Source organism: Nothobranchius furzeri, chromosome 5 (assembly GCF_043380555.1).
Source record: "Nothobranchius furzeri strain GRZ-AD chromosome 5, NfurGRZ-RIMD1, whole genome shotgun sequence".
Taxonomy (NCBI): domain Eukaryota; kingdom Metazoa; phylum Chordata; class Actinopteri; order Cyprinodontiformes; family Nothobranchiidae; genus Nothobranchius; species Nothobranchius furzeri.
In genome coordinates, this window is record NC_091745.1 from 4,456,944 (window position 1) to 4,483,186 (window position 26,243).

General features: G+C 40.1%; 1 protein-coding gene across 1 annotated transcript in view; it reads left to right on the top strand.

Annotated features, from left to right (window-relative positions):
* The first annotated feature begins 8,534 nt into the window (after positions 1 to 8,534).
* hs3st4 (heparan sulfate (glucosamine) 3-O-sulfotransferase 4) overlaps positions 8,535 to 26,243 on the top strand; it is a 125,435-nt gene continuing 107,726 nt past the window's right edge. Inside the window, exon 1 of the mRNA XM_015948599.3 lies at positions 8,535 to 10,028. Within this exon, the coding sequence (XP_015804085.1) occupies positions 9,448 to 10,028 (581 nt within the window). The 5' untranslated portion in view covers positions 8,535 to 9,447. The remainder of the gene's footprint in view (positions 10,029 to 26,243) is intronic.

Below are 26,243 nucleotides of genomic sequence, written 5' to 3' on the forward strand. Positions count from 1 at the left end.
TTATGTTAGACTGTTGTTTTAACGACTTAAGTTTGTTTTGGTTTTTATAAAATAATATTTTTGTTCTCACTATTTTCAGGCAGTTGCCCACAGATGAATTATTTTGTTTGTGCCCTTTAGTAGGAAACTGGACATTTTCTGCACCTGCTTCTCTGGCCTTTCTTTCTTTCTTTCTTTATTGAACATGCATGCAAATCAATAGACAACCCAAAGCATTCAAAAAGTATCCAAAAAGAAACCCACACATATGTATATGCATATATACACATACACACATACATATATACATACATATATATATACATATACATATACATATATATACATATATACATATACACATGTAGAACATGTTCAATGGGAAGGGAACGAAGCTCTGGTAGCTTATATAATCCCCCCCAAATCAAATTTCAAGAAAGACAAAACAAAAAAATATATATATTTTCCCTACACTGAGTGTCATTGCCATTTTCCTATAACATGTTTTATCCTCAGTCACACAAACCAAATTTACATTTTCTCATGTTCCAACCCCCCCCCCCCCCCCCCACCCGCCCCCCCGCCATGTTCACAGCTCCCAGTTCACCAACAATAGACAATTACAATCAAATGCAACACCCTTACAACTTTTCCTCCTCCTCCATGTAATTGATTAGTATAATTTTTTTTATACTTCTCTTTAAACTTATGCAATGAGGGACTTTGCTTTAGATCCTCACTTAGCTTATTCCAAACTCTTACACCCGTAACAGAAATACGCCTTGAACATCGCGCAACACCTTTTTTCTTCCCTGAGTGGCTGCTTATTTGTAAATGCAACTAGACCCATTCTTTGCTCTGAGCATCCACAGGGACGGACAATATCTGAGCGATTTATGAATGGCCGAGATAACAGACCCAACAAAGGGAAGATAAAACGACTCAATGTATTTTCTCTTGTGTTCAGATTGTAATTTATCTTCGCCGTAGAGTTGCAGGAGCCATTTTAATATCACTCACTTGTACAGTTAACACTGAGACGTGTTGTGTTTCACAATGAGGGGCTTCTGAGCATGCTCAGAAATCTTCGACATTGTGACTCTTAGACAGGTAGTCTGATAACAGCAGGACTTTAAAAACGTGGCATTTGGTGTTAAGGAGCTCTCTTCTTCTGCGAGGGGCAATTTATGAATGCGACAATTTCAACAAAGCCATCAAGCTCTCCTACGCTCTCTTGACTGCAAAACACCCAGTGACCATTGTGCTCTAAACACTTGCCCATGCTCTTCTCCCACTCAGCTAATCACCTGCATCACAATATTAGACTCTAGTTGGCCAGTTATGAGATATTTCAACCTGAGACATTGAGATGGAAGACGTCGTTTAATCTTGAAAGAATCTGATCTTTATTTGGACTCAGTGTCTGCCAAGGATTATTGTTCATGGAAACCATAGGGACGTAGTTATTTAGATACTTGGAAATCAGATTTCTAACTCTCATATTTATCAGGAGTTCTCACTTCACAGCAGATGTAGCAAGGGGAGTGTTCAGGCAGCTGCTCATTAATACATCTGGACCACAGAAAGCAACACATTGTTGTCAGGTTTCTATCTAATGAAAAAGTGTTGCTTTTTTCTGGGGTGGGACTTTAATGTGTATGATTAATTAATTGGAAAAACATGGCTTGTTAAAACAAATTCACGCATTTAATCAGCTTGAATTTCAAAAAGGTGGAACCTTTTTCATTGCACGATTTCCGGGCATGACGATTTCACTGACTCACACAACAAAGCAGCCTTGCTCTGCTACTAAAAAACAATATAAGTGCCTTGCTTGGACTGATGCAGCATTTAGGAAAACACGTTGGCCTGTTCTCTTAACCTGTAAAAAAAACTTCCTGAAAACTACGGAGTCCATCCTGTGGACATTTTAAGAGATTGTCTCTGATCTCACTGCTGCTGCTTGCATGCAGCGCTTGTTTTATTGATCTGCACACCTGAAGATGTATAATGTCGAGGTTAGTTAAATTCCTAATATAGTAACATTTGTGCAGCAGTGACCTCATTAGACAGAATGACGTTTTGCCTTTAGCGACAGTTTATGAAAGTAGTCAGACGAACAGCTGGGGAAATGCTCCATGTTCTCACTGCTTTAAATAGTGAAACAACGTGTCTTTTTAAGGCAACAGCGATGTTCCTAAAACTTTTTGATAATTTTCTAAACTGATCTGTCAGTTTACTATATTTTTTTGAGACGAGGGACTGTCTGTGTGTTACGTGCATTATTATAATTCAGCCGCTAAGTTTATCGAAGTGGTCATCAGCTGATAGAAGCTAAAGGGGCAAATGTTTAAAATCAAGGCCAGTGAGGAATGAGGAAGATGTGATCAGGCTGCACACCTGGAGACCCGCAGATTCGCTGCTGCAGGCGTGAATCTGCGGGTCTGCAGCTATACCCTTATTGATGTGAGTAACGGAATGAAATGACTGTTTTCCACCTAAAAGTCATTTCCCCCCCTCCTCTGACACAGTACTAATCTGCATGATATAGTGACTCAAGGTCTCATGCATTTGCTCTAAACTGCTTTATTTCCAGCTCAAGAGAAGAATAAAGAAAATGACTCTCTCTTTTTAATAAGTCAAAGAACTCTATTTTTAATAAGCTAATCAAACAAAGTGTTAGTCAATAAGAAGATGTGACCAATTGTCATGACCTGAGGTATGTGCTTAACCCAAGACATGCAGAATCAGAGACCAAGGCAAGTATGAAGGTAAAAAAATAAAATGTTTTATTATTAACAGGAGAAACTAAGGGCACACTGACGTCCAGCGGTAGAGTCAGGAAGCAGCGTCTACAGCAGGGGTGGGCAATTATTTTTTCCATGGGGCCACATGAGAAATAGAAAATATTGTGGAGGGCCAGGCCAAAAGGCTGAAGTCAATTATGCATAATATTAATGGTATTTCTTTATAAAAAGCAGTAAATACCATTGTTTCTTCAAGCTGGTAAGAGTAGACAATATGTTATAAATGAGCAAAAAGGAAAAAGTGAGGTTGGCTTACAAAAATGTGATTTATTCAAATTTCCCAAGGCAATGGTAAACAAAGTGTGCGCATTTGGTTTTTGTTAAACATTTGTGACTTCTATTAGTTAACAGTTTCAGTCACATTCACTCCAAAACACATTTTGAGTTTCAAATATTGTTGGAAAGAGGTTCTTAGCATTCTACAGACACACAGTATTGTCTGTAAAATAAAATCACAGAAATGTAATCGTGAGAAAGAGGTTTAAAAAAAAGTGTCCCAGTTCACTGCTAGTTGCCTACATTTGTGGTCCAAACACCTGATTTTGTGTTTTTAAGCGATTTTTTTCTTATTCAATGAGAGAAATCTAGTCTCTGCTGGGCTTTAACGAGTGCATCAGAGTCAGGTTGAATGTCTGAGGTGGAGATGCGAAGCACAGCTGACTAATGATCATCAGTGAGAGAGGATCTATACCTGGATTTTGTAAACTTCATCATTGAAAATGTTTGTTCACAAATGTAGGTAGAGCCGAAGAAAACCAACATCTTCTGAGCATGTCTCTTCAGGTTTGGAAAGTTCACCTCCTTAAGAGAAGAGTAGAAATCCAGCAGAGATCCTGAATCTCTGCTTTCAAGTCCCAAACCCTCTTCAGCACTTTCCCCAGGCTGAGCCATCTGACAGCTGTGTGGAGTCCTCCAAAAGAGCCACAAACTGTCTGTGATTCATTGCCCGTGCCCTGATGAAGTTTATTATTTTAGTAACAACATCAGTAACATGGTTGATTTTTAGCACTGACTTGCACAACACATGTTGGTGTATAATTCAATGCAAAAACACCAATTTTTGATCTGCATCGATTTCTGTCACTTTATCTTGCGTTTCAAAAGTCCGACATTTTTCCCTGTAAGATTTGGACAACTGTCTGTTGTGACACCTGACAGTCTCTCCCATTTCAATCCCAGAGTGTCCGCGCACGCATTTACCTCTTTACAGTAAAAAGATCACTCCCTGTCGTTGTCCCTTTCATCGACCGCATTGCTGCCAGCTCCTCTGTGAGCTCTGTTATCCCCCGGACATCACAGCTCTCGTCTAAGGCCAATGAGAAAAAGTCCAAACTTGCCACTTCACATTGCAGCTGAAGCTCCAGGTTCCCCACAGTTCGCCTGGACAGCGAACTCAACTGCGCCTTTTTTTTCAGGGCATATTAGTGCGGCAGAGTCCACCATGCACTCTTTGACAAACTCTCCCTCCGAAAACGGCTTGCTGTTTCTAGCTATTTTGTGGGATATCACAAAGCTGGTCCTGGTTGCTGCATCCCTGGATGTGTGAAGCTTAGTAAAACAGCCTTGCTGTGTTTGCAACTTTGCTAGCAAAGCTTCGGATGTCCGTGCCCTCTCAGCTCTCAGCATCAGATGAGTTCTTGTATTTTTCCGAGTGTTTCTTGTCGTAATGCCGACTCAAATTGTAGTCCTTAAACACGGCAATCTCCTCCCCGCAAACCAAACACAAGGCTTTGCCTCCGACTTCAGTAAAAAAATACTTAGCAGTCCAATTTTTGTTGAAAATCCTGCATTCGGCATCTTTCTTTTTTCTTTTCTTTTTTTTTTTTGCATTTGCGGACATTTCTGGGGCTACCATCACCATGTCAACCGCGGGCACTTGTTGCTATACGTATTGCGTCATTGTGCACGTAAAAAAACAACTTCAAAATAAAAGCAATGCAGCCTTAGCCCATGCATGAGGTAAAATGAGAAAATACATTTATTTTGTAATTTCCAATTAACCTTACGCGGGCCAGTCAAAGTCAACCAAAGGGCCGTATGTGGCCCGCGGGCCGTAAAATGCCCAGGTCTGGTCTACAGGGAAAACAGAGGTGAGTATGGGAGCTATAGTTCTTGGGAAATAGTTTGTAGTCAGGACTTACTATGCGGAAGTGAAGCAGGAAAATGGAGGGGGAGTGAGCCGGGGTGATATCCAAGTGCGGTTGCGGTCCAAGAGGATGAATGTATGGAGGATTTGGTTGAGGAGGCTGATTTGGAGAGGGAGCGTGAGCGCGGTGGAGAGCGGGTCGGCTGGAAGAGAGGTGAAGCAGGAAACGAACCAGAGAACTTCTTCCAGAGAATGCAGGTCCAAGGATGCAGAGACCTGAGGTAAGTACCAAAAATTCACATGAGCGAGTCATCAAAAATCCAAGCACACAAAAATCGAATCAAAGTCTTAGCGAAACTCGAAGGGCAAGTGACTACCAGTTAGTAGCAATCATCCGGCGTCATAGCATGGTCACCCTCCTCCTTATAAAGCCGGCCCGCTGATGAGGAACAGCTGTTGCTCCCTCTCCTGCAATCAGAGCTCAGAGGTTGTATATGAAGTGAAGAGTACTCACCCCGGCTCATGACACCAATCTGTAAAATGAAAATATGAATTACTTGATATTATAATCCTATAGAATATAATAAGTAATATGACTTTAAATGTTTCCACTAGGGACTGATCTCACGTAGCGTTAAGACATGACACATTGCTTTTACTGATCCAATCACAATCTGCCAGATCTGACGGAGGCGTGGTTTTGGTGGTGCTTGGTAAATCTGTCATCTTTTCATTCAACCATAAACCAAAACATCCCAAGGATAAAACTATGCCCACGTCATCTTTAACGCCAGTTCAAAGCGTTCAAGAGAAGCTGACGGAGTGGCCAATCCATAACTCTTCTCTTCAGCCGAAAGAACCAACGACAAGCTGGATAAACCTGTTGCCGTTCCACCTGCTGCAACGGTTCCTTTCAGAATAACAGCTGAACCATCACGACCCAGTTTTGGGTCTAGTTAGATGCCGATAAACTGTCGTGACCCGGAAGTATCTCAAAGACTGGACTGGTCAGCCGCTGCTGCTGTTCTATGAGCTTGGGCTCTAGGAAGGTCCAAGCAAGACCTCCACACCTCCTGATCTAGACGGGGACTTCCACTAGGGTATGTAGACCGACAGAATGGCGTTGAATGTGTTAATGAATCTCCTAATCAAAGCTTAGCGTGAAGACATCTTCACTCCCATCAGAACTAATCGTTTCTCCAGATTTGCTGGTTCTGAACAACATTCCACACTACACCATTCTCTGTCTCACTTCACCTTAGTAACACCATACATTTAGTGTTAAAGTTAGTCTAGTTTTAATTTGTTTAGTAATAAATCTTTAAACTTTTAAAACTTGACTCTCTCTTCTGTTGTCTCTCAGTCAATATGAAGTGTTACATAATCCCTGCAATAAAAAGTTCCAATCTTCTGGTTAAAGGTACCCAAAGATCCATCAAATTGATTCCATATTTCGTATGGGACCTCATGTCTCATGGTTCATTAAATAATATGTAAATTAACTCATTACATGTGTGAGTGGGACTTCCCATGTAAGGAATATCCACTCACCTGTTTGTCGCTCGGACATCAGATCATTAATTCCTAACTGTGATTTTACTCAGTTTCATCACTTCCTTATCTGAGTCTGACCAAAGTTAGTAAGTTTAATTCCAGATTTGTGCCTGTTCTGTGTCATTTATAAGGACTTTTATTGATACATAATAAATGCTTTTAATTCAAGTTTCAATTCAAGTTTATTTATATAGCGCCAAATCACAACAAGAGTCGTCTCAAGGCACTTCACATAATAAACATTCCAATCCAGGTCAGTTCATTAAGTCAATCAGCAAATTAGAATAGAATAGAATAATCCTTTAATAGTCCCACAAGGGGAAATTTGGTTGTGTCAGCAGCAACATCACACATATACAAACAATGCAGGACACAGAACAGAAGCACAGTTATTACATATTTACATCATGGACAATAGTTACCAGAGCAGAGTACAATACAGTTGTTTATATAAGCGCACACATAATGTGTAAGCATAGCAGGATACTGAAGATGTTAAAATAGTTTTAAAAGTTTAAGATGATTAAAAGAGTGCAGATTGTTTATTTTTTACCCGTTCATTAAAAAGTAGACATGTAGCCTTCAATAAATTATTGCATGTATAAGCTGAGAAAAAGTAATGTGTAAGTTATAATTGTAGAAGTTATTACAGCACTGATGCCGACAACTGTTTTTTTGCATCTAGTCATTGACTAGTGTCAGTGACTTTACAGCAATCCTCATACTGTCACGGTCCGTGGTGAGCTTCCTACATATAACCCTGTTTTCCTCTGACCATTGTTTCAGGTGGGCGTGTCTGAGAGTTTCCAGCTGCAGCTAATCCTGTCATCAAGGTCCAGAGGATTTAAGGAGCAGTGTGACATTTCACTTCGCCGGATGATTACTCTGTTTGGGTAGCTCTAGCCTTTTACCTGTCTCGATCCCGTGGTTTTTCTAGTTCCTGTGTGCCTTACTTGATTTTGTGAATTTTGCTGGATTTCCTGTCGCCAGAAAACCCTGACTACTCTTCCCAGCTCTGCTCCAGGTTTCGCTCCACACTCAACCATCTCCATAACCAGCTTGGACTCCTGCAACCCATCCTGCATGTTCTAAAGGATCTCTGATTCAAGCAGTTGGATTACCTCCTCATGATGTTCTCAAGAGCAGCAAATGCCTGGTAATCATTTGTTAATTCAAAACCAGATAATCAGATGTTGCAAAGCAAAAAAAAAAAAAAAAAAAACTGAAAAAAATCACATTATTCAGCAAAACAGAAATACTAAACACACACACACACACATACATATATATATATATATATATATATATATGTATGTATATATATATATATATATATATATATATATATATATATATATATATATGTGTGTGTTTAGTATAAGAAAAGTCAGTGATGCTGATGCAAAGTATGATTTGATCAAAATATGATTTGATCGGAGGGCACTTGGTGAATGCTCAAGGCAACCTACTGATGACCTTTGCTATAACACAAATTTCCTATTTTTTAAACATTAAAAAAATTCACATCCACTTGCAAACATTTATGCATAGTAAATTTGTTCAAGCAAATAAATGCCCATGAGCGTTTCCCTATAGCAGAGATGTGTGAAAATAGCAGTGGCTTATTTATTTATTTTTTTGAGAACCCTGCACTGCAAATTATTTGTGACTGATTACTTATTGTGACGGTGGCTCTCCTGGTGTGTGATGAATTAGATTCTCTAACTCAGGGAGACATGGCGGTGACATGTAATTTTAGATCATCATATTGTGGGAACAAAGTGTACAAGTTAAGGTCCACTGAATATTCCAGTTAGTAATTACAGTCTGCTTCCATAAACGTAACATAAATCCAGCGTGTGTTGTGTCTGAGCAGCAGCATGGTGCAGAATGTGTGATTGTTTTCTGCATCAGCTCCCTTTTAGGAGAAGATTACAATTTCTCTCCACCCTTCAGTTTACGACACTCATCTACATCGACTCATTACTGAAAACAAACTTTATTTTTTCAGATTTTTGTGCAGTGCTCCTCAAAAAACCAGCAGGGTGCAGGCATGAGCTTTCTCTAAAAAAATATATCTAAATAATCTCCCTGAGATTGAGTTTCATTGTGAGCCCAATCTAGAGTGAATGGATTCATGTGATGATAAGATCTCAGACATCCCAGCAGCGCGAGTCTGAGCTCTGCCAGCACTCAGGAGCGAGGAAAAGCCTCTTCTTCACACAACTATCTCAAGATGAAGAAATATGACGTTTGTAGCCCTATTTGTGCACGGACACGAGGAAAGGTGGGTGTACGCGCACTTGTGCTGTTTGGTTCCACGATGCTTCGGCTCAGATGAGCTCACACAGCCGATGCGCACATCGTAGGATCCTACCAATGTGAGAAGGCGTAGAGCGGAAGCCTCAGTGGGAAGTGTGGATGCTTTTGTGCAAAGGCTGTTCGAGTTTCTGCAACACAAAGTAAACAGAGAAAAGCGCAAATGGTTACGCCTCTGATTGTCTCACGTTGGAGGAGACTCAGTGGATTTGGAGCGTTTCTGGCTGGGTGGAAATGTACTCTTTGAATCGCAGACGGGACTGGGCTTCAACCTGGGCAGCTGATGAGAAGCAAGACACTTTTGTTCCTTCGTTGTTGTTTTTTTCCTGCACGCTCCTCATAAATTGCCAGGATTTCATCTATCATACTCTGTCCACTTAAAGCAGGCTGCTCATCTGGAAGGGCGCCAGACCACCAGCCTCTCAAATCTGCAAGTTCAATCCGATAATTTGTGACTTTGTCTGTCAGCTTTGGAATAAGAGAAGGGGGACGTGGTATTCTCCTGGAATTTGAACGATCTATTTCCCTGCCACCCTGATAAATATGCCATTTGGACAGCTTGGGATGGTTTGGTCCAGCTTGTGGCTTTTTGAGCTGGAGCAGCGCTGATGGTGACTGATTATTACTGTTGATTTTGTCCATGCAAGACTCGGGGTGGAAACATGTCTGGCCACTTCTTTGAGAGGATCACTGCTGTCAGAGATGGCATTTTGGTCCAGCACTTCGGTCTTCACCTCTAAAGTGCCCCGGAAAATCTTATTCATGTTCACCCTCTCCCTTTCTGTCACCTATCTGTTCTATAGCTTGATGAGCTGCTACAACTCGCTGCGGTTCCCTCTGCAAGAGAACTACGTGTATCAGGGGAGGCTGGTGACAGAGGAAACAACTTTTGTGACACTGAGGGAGAAACTTTATTCGGCTTCGCAGGGTTTTACCGAGAGAACGAGCTTGTTCCCCACCGTGAACAGCCACGATGAGGCCGAACAACGGACGGTGGAGTGGATTAGGACGCAGGTGTCTCCCACTAAACCGGCGGCGTTGGATCATACGCCGGCGCTGGAGAGGGAGCATCAGGAAATCAGCACCACGGACAGCGAACTCAGGGTGAACTGCACCTCGGATTACGGAGAGAAGAAACTTCCACAAGCCATCATAATCGGTGTGAAGAAGGGGGGGACCCGAGCCCTGCTGGAGGCGCTCAGAGTGCACCCGGACGTCAGAGCAGTTGGGAACGAGCCGCACTTCTTCGATAGGAACTACGAGAAGGGGCTGGACTGGTACAGGTAACGATCAGCAGCTTTCTGGATATAGCTCCATGTTTTTTCTGCAACGGTTCCTTAAAGGCGATAAAAATCAACGGCATTTAGCTGAAGTGTAATCCCTCACAGTTAGCGCTCCTTTCTTCATGAAACTTTTTCCCCTCTGTGCACATTTGGTAGCATCTCCAACAGCAAAGCGGCCATTATAAAGGGAAACAGTCTAACAGTAATGGATAGATCCAATTCATTTAAATGTTGATTTATGCAGAAACAGTGTACCAAAGTGAAAATAGTCATTTAAACTTTTAAACAAATGCACACACCTAACACTGTGTTCAATAAAAACATTCATGTGCCACAATGATGAAAAGGCTTGCATGCAGCGAACAGATGCATTTTCTACTTCTTTTCATAAACCATTTGATAAAAAGACACATTTGCATGCAGTGTTGAGTTGGTTTATAATTTTAAAAGATTTTTTGTATCATAACTGAATCATGTTATCTAACATACAAAAGTTATCAGAGTTTTTAGTGTTTATTTATTTTTGTCAAATAGGGTTATTACTCAGAAAGGGCACGTCCATACGTGAACAACAGTTTTGAGAAAGACAGACACAATTTTTCACAAAACAAAAGAAAAAGTGGACTGCAGCACAACTTTGTGACATATGTGCGTCATTCTCCAAACCCCCAGCCACACCAGCAGCTTATTTGTCATCTTTAATAGAAACAGCATCTAAAATTCTAAAACATCCTCTGATTCGCTCACATTGACTACAATAAGACATTTTGCTCAAAGTTTTCTGATGCATTGCTTTCAGATGTTAAATATTTCGTTCTGACAGCAAGAACACTTACTTTTATGGTTGTCTTTACTTTAACAAGCACACAAATAGTTGCAAGAAAATAGAGTATATTAAATAAAATGCAACAGAAGTTTGATCTACTTTAATTAAATAACTAATTTAACCGTTTTCAGGTGTTCTTTGATTTTCAGTTAAATTCAGAAAGCGGTGACATAATTCAGGGAATTAATTTGAAGGAGATGGCAATTTTTATTTATTTATACATATATTTTTTATTTAAAACATTAGTTTGTTTTGACAGTCTCTTCCGAAGTCCTGTTGGTCCATTCACTCTGAATCGGCAGAACCGTTGCCCTCTCACCTTTGAGTTCAGTTTTCAATCTTTTTGATTTTGTCATGTCACCTTTGATGTGTCTATTAACCGACAATTGTGATGAGTCTGAGTTCATTAGTTGTACATCACTAACGTGTTTATGGACGGGAGAAAAAACATCCATTAGAGAGCTCATTCATGGTCAGCTGGTCGTGGCTCATGTAGGTGTTGTTCTCACATAATAATGCTTAACCAGGGGACTTTTCTAATGGAGTCAATGAGCTGACGAGAGCAACGCTGGTTCAAAGTCCCTTCTGTTGCTTTGTAGAACTTGGTTTGTGGTGCCGGTGTTTGGGAACATCTGCTTTCATCTTGCTGCACAGACATGGGAGCTCTCGGCTGTTCATTTAGCCTGTGCTAATGCAAGCTGTTTCATTATGCTTATGGTGAAAGGCTCATTAGACAGAAGGGTGACATGTTTACATAAATAATAATAAATGTGCTTGTTGCTTTTAGAGTCCCTAAGCTTAAAAGATCCTGAATGAGAATGTGTTTTACATCTGGCATTGTCGTAATTAGAACAAAAGAGAAGATAACGCCACTGAAAATAATCAAGACTTAAACAATCAAAGACCAAATGGTTAAAATATCCAGATTTACTTGTTCATGAAATTAACTCAGAGGAAGTTAGCCTCCGAATGATGCATTGCCCGCCATCTTTCTTCTCAGCTGGTAATGCTCTGGCTAATGTGCACTTAATGGAAGTGAAATTATGATCACTTACAGATGTTTGAAACGTCGGTGGAAGCTGAATGAGACCAGTGATCTCATAAAAAGTGATTCATAAATGCAGTGCTGTCTGTGTAACACCTGCTCCGCATCTTGATGGGAATGATGGATAAACTACTGGGAATACCACCCTGAGATTCCATCACCACATGATCAGAAGCTCCTGCAGGGTTTACCCGGTTCATGTTTTTGTGTAAAAACATGACCTTGTTTAATGTTGCTTCTTAATCACAGTTTGTATATTTAGTTTAGGTGATTTGTCTGCAGAGGCGGTGCTAGCCCATTTGGTGCGCTGGGCAAACAGCCCCCCCCCCCCCCCCACACACACACACACGCACACACGCACACACACACCACCACCACCTCCACGCTCAGCTCCCAACAGGCAGCAGCCAGCAGGGACAAAGGGGGTGCAAACAACTGTGAAAAATAGATTTTATAATTTAAAGAATTAATTGGTTCAAAATGTAATTGTCTATCTTACATACTCTGATGGGGTTTTGTGTTTTTGTGAACTGATTAGATGCTGCTTCACTTTCCGCCTCTTCAGCAGATCTTCCTCCCTCTGTAGCACGAATTGAACTAACACACCCTGCTGCTCCCTGACCTGCAATTGAGGATTGTTTGCTTACTAAAGTGCACACACCGACATGACGTTTAAGCACCGTGGTCTCAAAAAAAAAAAAAGAGTTTACTTTTTCTCCCCATTTTGCCAGCAAATGCCCTGGTCGCCCATATCAAAAACCAAGGTCAGCTGCTTCAGCCAAAACTGCAGGAGGTGTAATATGTGATGGCTTTTTAAATGATTGCCATTGAATGGATCAAGTTTAAACATATGTATTTGCATAGTACATTATCTTAGAGCATGATTAGAAGTATTCTAACTTTGTGCACATATTTTTAAAGCCGTAATTATAAAGAACATATATTTATGCTGCAGAACTAAGAAAGATCATTTGCTTGTGAAAATTGGTCTTCTCATGTAGATTGTTTTTTGTCATTTGTTCATCTCTGTTTTACAGTCTTCCCAGAAACATAATAAACAAATAAATAGAATTTCTTGTTAAACCGTGTGACATGTCTGTTGGGACTTTGTGATTTCTGTGGAACGCCGAGAAGGAAAAATATTGATTTCAGACTTTTGGTACATTCCTGTAGAACTTTATCTTCCTGTTGGAAAAGTACAGGTGTACATTTTGACAGCTGGGTTTTCTGATTACGTCTGGATGCTTGCACGAAAAGGTTTCAGCTTCCTGCAAAAAGTTTCATTCTCGTGAAAAATTCTGCAGAAATCAACTGAGTCCAGGCTTAGCGTGGGGCTGCTTTGAGTTACCACAGTTTGATGATTGGTGCTGCGTTCTCGTAAATCTGTTAGACTTTTTCTGCAGTGTGTTTCTGGGCTTAAAATAATTGATGGTGTAGGGGCGCCATTACCACACACAGAGGAGTATGAATGGCCAATCAGCACATCTAACTTTACCCTCATTTCCGAGTAAAGAGAGTGAGTCATCACTTGAAGGAGTTAACTAATCTCTCCTCTGGAGTTTGCATCAAATATGTGCACATGTCCATCTTGCAGCAGAAAACCCCGATGCATGATAATCAATGCAGCACTTCTAGATCTCAACTCATTGTGGTTTATACTTTAGTGGAAAGATAATGTACCTCATAAACTGTGCTAAAGAATGCCATTGATTATCAGTCAAACGTGAAGACGTGATCGTCCTCAGAGGAAATTTGCACTATTTAGAGCAGTTTAGTAAGGATAAAGAGTGTTGGTAAGTCCTGACTGCTTGGTATTTCCATCATTCCAATAAAATGTCAAACAATGCTGTTTACACAAACGTGAACAAATAAGGTTAGTAAAGATTATCTCCTAGAGGGAGAATCCATAAACTGCTGTCAGAAAGCATTATCCAATCATCAAAAATCAAATTGTTCCCATTTCAAACTGTGGAATATCAATTAAAATTAAAGCTGCAAGCAGCGTCGTTCGGCCCTCGCAGCTCCGCGCCGCTCCGGCCTGGCCGGCAGTCCGGGGCACTAAGGCACATCTAGCAGTACAGAAACGTCAACCACCCCGAAACCAGAAACCACAAATGGCCACCTAGTCCGCACCTCACCCTGACTCAGCATCCCCTCTGAGCTCACCATTAAATTACATTGTAAGGTTATGGCGTTACGCCAGAATTCGCCATGGCATCAAAGCACCTCCCTTTCTGGAAAGCTATCATATCTGAATGGTCATTACAGCATCATGAAGACAGTGCATGACCTTGGTGTCATGTTGACTAAATTAGAGGGGACAAATATGGGCATTTCAGCATAAAAAAATAACTTCCTGTATTCAGGGGGCGGGGCTTAGGTGATGTCAGCTGTCCACATTGTCATTGTTTAAAGATATGGTCAATGATCACACAGACAAAGTTCGAAAAAGATCTGATCATGCACATGGGAGTTAAGTCAAGTAAAGTAATGGCGAAAGGTCAATGTTTGAGGCTTAGCCACGCCCACACCTTTCAACTTTTGAAAAATCCGACGGTTGAATTTTTTCCCCTATGTCTTAAGAGTAAATAGCAGAAGCTTGAAGGCGATTGGTGAAAAGGGCAACGGAGCATCACTCTCCAAACAACGTGTGCCAAAACAACTAAATCGCGTACTTGGACCAAAATGGCCGACTTCCTGTGCGACTTTACACTTGGCTCCAAGAGACTTTTTTGTAGGTCCGGAGACACCACATTAGTGTACCAATTTTCGTAATCCTCAGTCAAAGCATGGCTAGGGGCTGACAGTTTTAATGGTCCTAGGGGACGCCATTTCTGAAAATAGGCCACGCCCACAAATTTTAGCTCTCCATTTCTATTGCAGATCAGACTAGGATCACTCACAACAAATTTCGAGGTGATATCTCGATAACTGAAGAAATGAGAGGCAAACGTATTTCCATGGCGTGATGGCGATTTTCGCCATGCTCCCAAAGCCCCGCCTTTTTTCGAAACCTGCCAGTACTGGAGACCAAGTAACCTCAAGTTGTCTGCTGCTATTTGCCAGAGAATCCTGGTGATTGGGTAAAAGGAGTCCAATAGGGAGCTGTTAAAAAAAAAGTGGCTTGGCAAAAGGTCAAAGTTTGAGGCTTAGCCGCGCCCACACCTTTCAACTTTTGAAAAATCCGACGGTTGAATTTTTTCCCCTATGTCTTAAGAGTATATAGCAGAAGTTTGAAGGAGATTGGTGAAAAGGGCGACGGACCATCACTCTCCAAACAACGTGTGCGAAATCCACTAAATCGCGTACTTGGACCAAAATGGCCGACTTCCTGTGCGACTTTGCACTTGGCTCCAAGAGACTTTTTTGTAGGTCCTGAGACACCGCATTAGTGTACCAAATTTCGTAATCCTCAGTCAAAGCATGGCTTGGGGCTGACAGTTTTAATGGTCCTAGGGGGCGCTATTTCAGAAAATAGGCCACGCCCACCGGATGTTCACATCAGGTCTTTTGGGGAGCCGGACTAGGAACACTCACAAGAAGTTTCGTGACCATATCTTTAGAAATGACGAAATGGGAGTGAAACGTAAGGCCATGGCGGTACGCCTGACTTCGCCGCGCCGCCACAGCCCCGCCCTCTGCCGAAAACTCCCATAAAGTGATGCCAAGCAACCCCCACTTGTCTTGAGTTACCAGCTACAAATTTGTGGTGATTAAGTGAAATGGGGCAATTTGGGACCTTTCACAGTAAAACTTGACCTTTTTGGTCCTGAGCGGGCAGGGCTTGTGTGATGTCATCATCCAACCATTCATATTACTTTGTGGGTGGATGACGAATGACCACAGAAAGTTTGGTAACTTTATTCTATTCAGTTATGAAGTTATAGCAATTAAAAAAAAATTGGCGAGTAGTCAAACTTCAAGGCCTGGCCCCGCCCCTTCAACATATACGAAAACTCAGAATCCTCATCTCATTTTGTTTGCCCATCCCTTCTGAGCATTTTTACACAATTTTTGAGACGATCGTGCGAAAAATGATCGAGCAATCCAATCAGAAACGGACCCTAAAAACTGCAAAAACGGCTAAAAATCGCCATTTCAACCCAAAATGGCCGACTTCCTGTTTGATATTGACCATGCTTGCAAGAGACTTTTCTGTGCGGACTGTTGAGTACTACAAGTGTACCAAATTTCATAACTGTACGATAAACTAAGCTTTATGGAGAGGGTTTTTTTTTCACATTGTAGGGGGCGCTGTTCAGCCATTTTCTTTGCGATTTTTTTGGGACCTTTCAAATATCAAATTTTTCACCAGGCCTGACAAGTTTGCAAAATATTGTGAGTTTTGGGGTATGTTAAGGTCCCCAAAAAGCCATTCAAAGGGGGCACGGAATAACAAAAAAAGAAAGAATAATAATCGGAGCAAAAACAAGAGGCCTTCGCAGCGCTTTCGCTGCTCGGGCCTAAAAATAAAAGCAGGAGAGTTATTTTGCCAGCATGTCAGAGTGGCAGTATCAGCATTAGGACTGACACCATTGTGAGACGTGTCAGATTGTCCATTTTAGATTAATGCCAAATGAAAAGCACACGCAGACAGGATCAAATAATACAGAAGCAACAGAAGAGATGAGGTTTCTCATCTTCAGGGCCTCAAAGCTCGGTGCTGATGTCTGGACTGGACAGTCAGCAACGTGTGAGGAGCTTTATTAGTCTGCCCACAAGGTGTAAAAGGCTTCCTGCATACTGAACAGATCAGGCCTTGAGCAATTGTGTTGAGAAATGTACATTGAAAAAAAATTAGTAGCAGAAATCCAGGTTGTGTGAAAATAAAAAAACTATTTGATTCTAGATCTACAGCGAAAATAATGTTTTAATTTCTACTTTTACTCTTGAAAGTGAATCTGTTGTAAGTTGAAATGTCATTTTTACATACATTTTCTCATTGTTTTATTTATCCCTGCAGTGTTTTTATTGTACTTTATGTGAGTCTGTAGGCTATTTCTGTCTTAATGTAGCACACAGTACGTGCTATGTATGTATTTTTCAAAAATGATCACATCTCCAACTCATTCACTTTTATTTTCTGTGCTGACTTTGTCCAATTCAAAGACAAAAAGATGCCAGAGAGGGTCCCAGCAGTGGAAGGATGTGAGGCCGGGTACATCTGACCAGGTCACCATCACAGAACGATATTCCTTTAATAACCTAGAATTCAAAAAGAACACCACCCACAACTTTTCAAGACAGACATTTAAACAAAAACGTAATTCAAGATAAGAATTTATAGCATCGTTGTTGTAATTGCTGCATCACTGAAGTAGAAATGTGAAAAGAGAAGTAACATTTCTGCTTGTTTCCTGATTCATTCAATCATTTTATGTTTATTTATTTATTTATTTGCTCACCAAACAAAAGTTTTTCTTCACTAGAGAATAACTGCAGGTAAATTGATGCTTTGCTGCATTTTTTGACAATATTAAAATAGGTTTGGATGTTTATCCTTATTCTTTGCCTCTGGATCAGCTGATCCACAAGTCTGATGGCTGCGCAACACAAAACAGAAAGCGAGAACGAGAGATTTAAAAGTCATGTTTTATTACTAAATGGGACAATCACCTGAAACTGTTGAGGGAAAAGTGTTGAAACTAAATCACAGGAGATGCCCAGAAAGTTTGGCAGCCTGTGTTAATAAACAAACAGCGTTAACTAGCTATACCTTTTATAGGGCTTTACTGTCACCCTGAAAATTTTACTGAGGATGATTTTCTGAAACCAGGTTTGCACAACCAACTCTGTCTTCTTTAGAAGAGCGTCTTCATCCACCCGCAACAGCTGCAGCTGCTGATTTCAGAAACGGGATCTGCTCTGCAAACCCGAGCAATTACTCTACTTATGTCCAGTAGAACATGTTTGCCGAAAGATTTGAGCAATATTCAGAATTGAATTAGAATTCCGCAAAATCCAAACTTTTAATTACATATTTAAAAAATGGGGACGGCTGACCATCCAGTTTAAAAGTTGTCCCTCGTTATTTACAAGTCAGGCAGGGTGGCATGCTGGCTGTCGCGAGCTACCGGTAGCCTGTGAGTGACTTGTTGGAGACTCCTGCTCTAGTGGAACAGGTGAAGAAGGGTTCCATGCAAATAGCCAAATGTGTGACATCACAAATAAGGGCTTCTTCAAACGGCTCATTTTAGGCATATAATTATTAAAACCAAACACTGACATAAAATGGATGTACTATTTTTTAACCACGTTTGTAATGTTTACACCACATGGCAGCACAAAAGGGTTTTGAGTGAGCAACTGTTGCCTTTAAATTTGATTAACCCCTAAAGTTCATACATGTAGATCAAATTTTCAGAGTGTTTAGTCTGTGGTACAGGAGAAAGTTTGCTAATAGAATGTGGTTCACATGAGTTTTCAGTGTTTAAGCAAAGATGCAACGTAACGTTTGTGCTTGGAGGATTTGATGAGATTAACCTTCTACATCTGGGCAGCAGTAGCTCAACAGGTTGAGTAATCAGAAGGTTGCAGGTTCAATCCCGGCTCTGGACAGATAATTCTGCTGTTGTGTCCTTGGGCAAGACACTTAACCCACATTGCCTGCTGGTGGTGGTCGGAGGGATCGATGGTGCCTTGTGCTTGGCAGCCTCACCTCTGTCAGTGTGCCCCAGGGCAGCTGTAGCTCATCACCATCAGTGTGTGAATGTGTGTGTGAATGGATGAATGATACACTGAAGTGTAAAGCGGTTTGGAGTCCTTACTCTTAAAGGCGCTATACAAGTGTGGGTCATTTATCATCTTGTTTCCCAGGTTTTAGCGGGTTAAGTCTGAGTTAAAGCAATTTTTGCATTTGCTAATGATGATGAAATGTGGCAGCCATCTTGAATCACGTTTACACTAAAAGTAAATTTTGTTGTGTGTGTCCATCTGATTAATATTTTCTGAGTGTTTGAATAAAATCTGGCCTTTGGTTCATGAGATATTTAGCTAAAACACACACACACACACACACACACACACACACACACACACACACACACACACACACACACACACACACACACACACACTGTAAAACACTCTTCACCTATAAAGTATTTTAGTATAAAACCTAACAGGATATAAAAGCTGATTTATGAGGGGAACCGTATTAAATGAACGAAACAATGAGTGGCTGAAAACTTAAAAGTAACAACCACCAGATGGAAATACAACTCACGGTTACAGGACGTGGAGCCTGCATATAAAACCACAGCTTTTACTTTAATTTTATTTTGCTTGATACCTTTTATAATTGAATTTTCATTTTTATTGTTATAAAGAAAAAGAGAGATTTGTAAACTAATACGTTTGGTCAGAATATCTTCAAATTAAAAGAAAATCATCAGATAAATGGCTACCTGGGAAGTAGAGCCCATGTTTTACCGAGGTCTGCAGGCTCTGATGTTATTAACATGACACTTTAACCCCTTTGCAATAAAAGCCAAAAGGATGTTCCCATAAATCTTTGCAGGAGGTGTAGTTACACTTTCAGTGCTGAATCCCTGAGCTCTGACAGGAGTCAGCAGCAGTGTTCGGCCCCATGATGATTAGTAACAGCAAACTGCTTTAATTTCAGCCAATTCTCGGACCGCTGTACTTCCTTAATTTTGTTTTTATTGTTGCAAAATTCCCATCAGGTTATTTCTAATGAGCAAATATGTGACCACATGACACAAAGTGGGCCTTGCCTTTTGAATTGTGATGCTCTTCAATAAATACAGCGCAAGCTCTTGGCTCAACCAAGGTCACACGGCACATTCATCACTCCACTCACATCATTTAAAAAAGAGAGAATGCATCAATCAATCAATCAATCAATCAATCAATCAATCAATCAATCAATCAATCAATCAATCAATCAATCAATCAATCAATCAATCAATCAATCAATCAATCAATCAATTTATTAATATATCAATCAATCAATCAATCAGTCAATCAAAGCTTTATTTATAAAGCGCCTTCCGCAACCCTGTCGGGAAGCCCAAGGCGCTGAACATGGTACATAAGAAATGTCAAACATGATGAATAAATTGAAAATAAAAGCAATTCAAATAGTGCGAGAAAGGTAAAACATTAAAGTAGAAGACAAACGGGTAAAACAAGGGATAAAGAGACCAATGAAAACAGGTAAATAAAATCAACATAAAAGAGGGCCAAATTAATTTATTTGATTCATAAAATGATTTAGTTTAAATTATTCCTGGAATCACCGTCAGATCATTATGACTAATCCAGGTAATCTGTGTGCTTGAACAGGCAGTGTTTGTTGCAGCAGGGCTTAGTCCAGATTTTGGTCATAAGGCAAAACTTGGTGACAGAATGTTTTTAATTGAGCTGTGGATCAATGGCCAAGCCCAGCAGTAGAATTCCTAAATCCCAAGTTTATCCCATGTTTTGCCCTTCTTTCCTTCGCTCAGCTGCTTCATGGGGCAGCTTAGCCCTTGACTCCCACCGCCTGACTGGGAGCCCAAGTCTGCCCTCAGTGGAAAGATGGGGTGAGCCAGATTCCCGAACAGGCAGGCAGGACGCCATCGCTTCCAGCTGGGCCCCGTAAGCTGCTGAGGCTTTTCCCAAGTCCCAAGGTTTCCCAACGTAGCAGAATCTGCCGACACCTGATAAGACGGCGCCAAGACTTACAAGGACGCACCTCTTAGAGCCCAGACGCCAGCGCTGCAGTTGTGGAATTAAACTTTTTAATTAGCAGCAAACCCCGGTGCTGTCAGGAGAGCAGACCGTATCACTCTGGTCTTTCTCATCGCTCATCCTCTTTCCACTTGATTTAACTAACAAACATCACAGAGCCGTGAGATTTCTGTTACCGCAGGAGCAATCATGTTTTATTTCTTGTTTGAGAATTGCCTCAAAATCTCAGCATAGCAGGGAAAGATGAGGCATTAACTCACACTCCCAGACGAGCCGTTCCGTTCCTCCTGCTCCTTCACCAACATAGCAACTTCTAAAATTATTTATTAGACAGTTCGTCTGAAACCGTTTATTCCTCGTCAGCCTTGTTAGATCCACACTTTGATGAAGTCATGCACGAAACGATTCCGTATGGTACAACGTTCTTCTGGTTGATTGTCAAACATGAGGCTGAGTGACAAATATAATAAAGTGCCAACGAGAGCTTGTGAAGTCTGAAAGGTAAAAACACATATTGTCTTCCCCTCCATTCAGTTTGTTATATAATTAATCTTTTCTACACAATAATCATGTATGAAAAGGGATTGTGTTCACCACAGATTATTAAGTCTTTCACAGGATTATCTTTATTCCAATTTGAGATAAATGCCATTGTGATTGTTTACAAGTCCTGAAAAGATGGACGGAAGCTTCATCAGAATTGTTTCATAAAACATCATTTTTGATCATTGGTGATGACGCCATTATGACGCAGAAAAGACTCAGAGGCATTTGTTTTTCTAAAATTCTGTGAACTGTAAACAACTGTTCGATGAAGCAAAACGTCCCCATTTCTGAAACAAGCTAATCGTTTTCTTCCCACACTTTAACTTTGAAAGGAACTTATCTTCCAACAACATGGTGGAGTCTTATGAAGTCAAAATAAACTTTTTAAAAATTTCTGATTAAAAAGATTTTTTTAAAGTAAATTAAATGTACAATCCCTTTACCATTGTCATGTTGGTTTGGTCCATCTTAGCTCATGCACTGTATCGGCTACTGAGTTATGAAGAGTTTACATCTGTTTGTAGGGAAGTTGTTAAAGGAGTTGTTCACTTGTTTAATCAATACATCTGCAGTAGTCTCCAGCACCATTTGTAGGATCTAGCAGTGACCCACATCACAGCTGAGCTTCAGATGATCATTTTAGAGTCTCATTTCATGATATTCGTGCCTCTTGACTCAGATTGGATATCAGCATTGCAACCATACCACTGACTTGCAACATGGATACTTTATCTCTACAAATATCACAAGCCTGGAGGAGCTTCTGAGGTGGAGTTACTAATGCTAACAGTTAGCTTCTACTAGCCAAGACGTTCTCTGCTGTTTCCTGGACACTAAACAAACAGCCTTCCTCATCGTGAGTCAAAATGGGTGAATCCATAAACGTTAAGTGACAGTGTGAAGTAGATCTGTCAGGATTTTCAAATCCTAGAGTTTCACCATCTATTTTCTTTGAGAATCTCATGCAGGAGATAGGTGTAGGAGACTATTTTCATGTTCAGCCTGCATAAAAAATGCATAAATTGACCGATTATAATCAGAAATGATCATTAAAAATGGGTTTTCAGTGTTCCACACTGGAAAGCAAAGCTGCAGTTCCATCTGATGCTAAAGAAAACAGGAAAGAGAAAATGTTCCAGGTAGAACATGCTAGTCAGCATCGCTAGTTATCCTCAACTTTTCAAAATTGGAATTAAAAGCTCCTTATCTACAGCTTTATTAAATGCAATTCAATTTCATTTATATAGCGCCAAATCACAACAAGAGTCATCTCAAGGCACTTCACATAATAAACATTCCAATTCAGATCAGTTCATTAAGCCAATCAGAAAAAAAGTTTCCTATAAAAGGAACCCAACAAATTGCATCAAGTCACTGACTTGTGTCAGTGTCTTTACAGCAATCCTCATACTAAGCAAGCATTTAGCGACAGTGGAGAGGAAAACTCCCTTTAACAGGAAGAAACCTCCAGAGGATCCTGCCTCAGTATAAGCAGCCATCCACCACGACTCACTGGGGATCAAGAAGCTGTGTGAATATCAATATCAATATATATATATATTATTACCATAAAGATGTTGCTAAAATCAGGTTAAACCCTGAATAACACTGGATGTAAACGTTTAGATATGAAACGTCAGAATTTATCCAAGACTGTTTCTAAACAACACAATAAATGACAAATGCAGGGCTGAAACAGACTGATTAACATTCCCTCAGTGACTGAAATAAACCCTCTACTGAATACTGTTTTGCAATAAAGAATGGCTTTTATACTTTCAGAAAGATACAATATCAAATAATTCAGTCTTGATCAGATTTAGCTTTTTTCTGAATTAGCTTCCCCATTTTATTTCATAATCAGGATATTAAAGGGCTCGTTTACAGAAAAAAAACATGTCAAACTTGTTTTTTTTTAAATACTATCACTTTTTAAATACTATCACTTTTTGAAATACTGTCAGTCACACTGAGGTGAAACTTTTCTTCAACCCCCGTCACCTGCATTGGCCACTAAGAGGAAATATACAGGAACATTGTGTCACAAAGGTTTCTTCTACAGGGAAATCTAGCATCCGCGGCCCCGCCCACCCTAGCTTGTCACCACAGAAGGCTGTGGTGATTTAGCGCATCAGCTAGTAGAAGCTAACCATTAGCATTAGCAACATAGTTGAACATGTTCAGGCTGGCAGTATTTGTGCAGATAAAACAAAACATTGCATTTTTTAACCACAGAAAGATCTTCTGGGGTAAAAATAAATAAATAAATAATTTGCTTAGTGAATAAAAGGAATTGCTAATCTGAACCAAACCGTCCCTCCGTTGCCCGTTGTGACTAACGCAAACCAGCGGAGCAGGGGGGTGCGCACGCATGGCCTGACATGAATCATCGGAAAAGAGAAGGAATGTCAAGAATTGGGGTTGCTAAGCTGTTGCTTGGTCATGAATTGCCGTTGCTGTAGCAACCCTAAGCATCCGCCGAGTGCTGCCCCTGAAGAAAACATATTTTCAGGTATTCTGAATTATGATATTAATGGCAATGGAAGAGTCACAATGCAGTTAGTCAGAAGCAAAATGTTTGCATGTCAGAAAAATTTATGAAACAAATCCAGTAACACTTTAGTTTAGGGAACACAAATTAACCATTAATTAGCTGCCAATTAATATGCATATTAGTTGACTACTAAGTCTGAATTAGTCATTATTAAGCTATTGTTAGGTGCCGATTACCAATGCTGTAATTCTAATATTAACAGGCCATAAATCAAGTGTTTTATCTAAATACGCCAATCATAATGGTTTGTTAAGTGAAAGTAAATGGTTTGTTGCTGATTAACACACATACTAATCAGCTCAAATCAATATGTGGCTTTAAAGAAGTAATTCAAGGGGAATAGTTATTGTGCATTAATAACCAAAAATCTTATGTTCTAGTATTATGTAAATAAACACCAAACTCCACATGATATTAGAGCCTAAATAACAATCAATTAACCACTTGTAAGCAAGAATCCGTTCCCCATTCTAAAGCCACATTTTGTTCATACTGAATTACTAGTAGTTGAGTATTATTAACCACTTAAAGGCAAGAATATGTTACCCTGAATTAATTCGTTAAAAGCCACATATTGACTTGAGCTACTTAGTAAGTGTGTTAATCAGCAACAAACTGTTTACGTTCAGTTAACAAACCATTATGAATGACTTATTTTGATAAAACTCTTAATTAATGGCTTGTTAATGTTAGAATTACGGCATTACTAATAAGCTGTTAATAAGTGCTTAATAATGACTAGTTCAGACTTGGTAGTCCACTAATATGCATATTAATTGGCAGCTAATTAATGGTTAATTTGTGTTCCCTAAACTAAAGTGCTACTAATAATCCAAATTGCACCATTTTCTACTGACCCACTCCTCCACCTAACTAACTTCCACCCCCGAAACTGAATTACGAGTGTTTTTCCACTAAACCCGCTCACATAGCATTATTTCATACATGAGACCACAACACATTTATTGAAAAAACAAGTGAATGAGACCTTTACGGAAATGCAAAAAGCACAGTTTTATGTGTGTGTTGATGGTGGATGATGGTACAGAATGTGTTGCATCATTAGAAGTGATGCCAGTATGAAAAACGTGTGATGTTGTGATTAACTCTTCCTCTCTCACGTGATATTTAAAAAAGGATCATTCCTACAATCTAAGAAGAAACACAGCAACATACATGAAATGTCAACATTTAAATATTTTAAAGCTGGACTCCATTTTTTTTCTTTTCTGACACAATTCAGCTCATTTCTCCTCCACATAATGATTTAGCAAACAGCTATCACAGAGATTGCAGCCATTCCCTTGAGCAGAGTTAAACTACCACATTCAGGTTTTTGCCCAAACTAACGTGACGTAATGAGTAGTTTGCATAAACCTTGTCTCCTTCTTTTAACAAACACCCACTCATTATGAAACCAAACACCTTCTTCAAGAGGCAAAATGATTCCTCACTCAACATATGTGCAGTGAAGGTGTAAATTTATGCAGCACATAGAAATATCATCACGATCCTTAAATCTCTGCCGAAACTTAATCAAGACAAACACAAAGAGGTTGTGTTGTTAAAGTCTGATTAGTGGAGCTGTTTCAACAATGCTATTCTACAAATCAACTTCAACTGTATTGTGTTGTATTTCTTTTTCAGAAGGTTTTTACTTTCACTGATTTGTTTTGCCTGAATAGAGACTCCTTTCATTCCAGGAGTCGCAGATAGGTTTGATCTTATTCTGGTGATCTATGGGAGAAATAATAACACTCCATTCTTCTTTGCATATGGAGGGGAAAAATCCTCTTGAGCAGTTAATGGGCATAGCCAATTTCATCCTGCCTTTGAAATCTATGTACATTCTCCCCCTCCTCTCTCACACATTTGTCCTTTCCTCTCACCCTGCTGCAGCTACACTCCAATACTTTCAAGTCAAACTCTATTTTACTTATGGTTAGAATTTAATTTGCCATTTCCCCATTCCATTGCTGTGAATTAGCCGTGGGTTACGGTTCACCATCGAGTCTCATATCCACGTTTTTGTGTCCATCAAAGAAGCTAGATTGAATTGAGAACAGCCCTTTCCTCTTTTTGCTCCTGGGATAGCAAGAACTAAAGCTGGACAGATTGTCTGAAAATGAAAGACGTAGCTTCATCTGTTAAATTATTTATTTTAGAACCAAAATAAAGTCTAAGCTGAAGTAATTTTATGCTCAAAGGGATTCATTTCTCCCAAAAGATTATTTGCACGCAAAAAAAATTGGAGTGTTCTGCTTCTAGTCTGGAGGAACAATGACTCCGTTCGGCAGAACGCTGGTGTACAGACGTCCTTAAATCTCTGCAAATAAGACTACCTTGGGACAAATACGCATGTCAATCATACTTGTCAGGATTCCAATTTTCCTTCCACACCTCCTGGAGCACTTGTGCTACTGGTGCTGCTTATTGGCTGGGAGGGATGTGGTCTCATGACACGAGCTGATGCATTTGTTCAGTCAAAGGAAAAACCCTGACAGGAATGGTCATGGAGCCAAGATACAGGGACCTCTGGGAGTGTGTTTC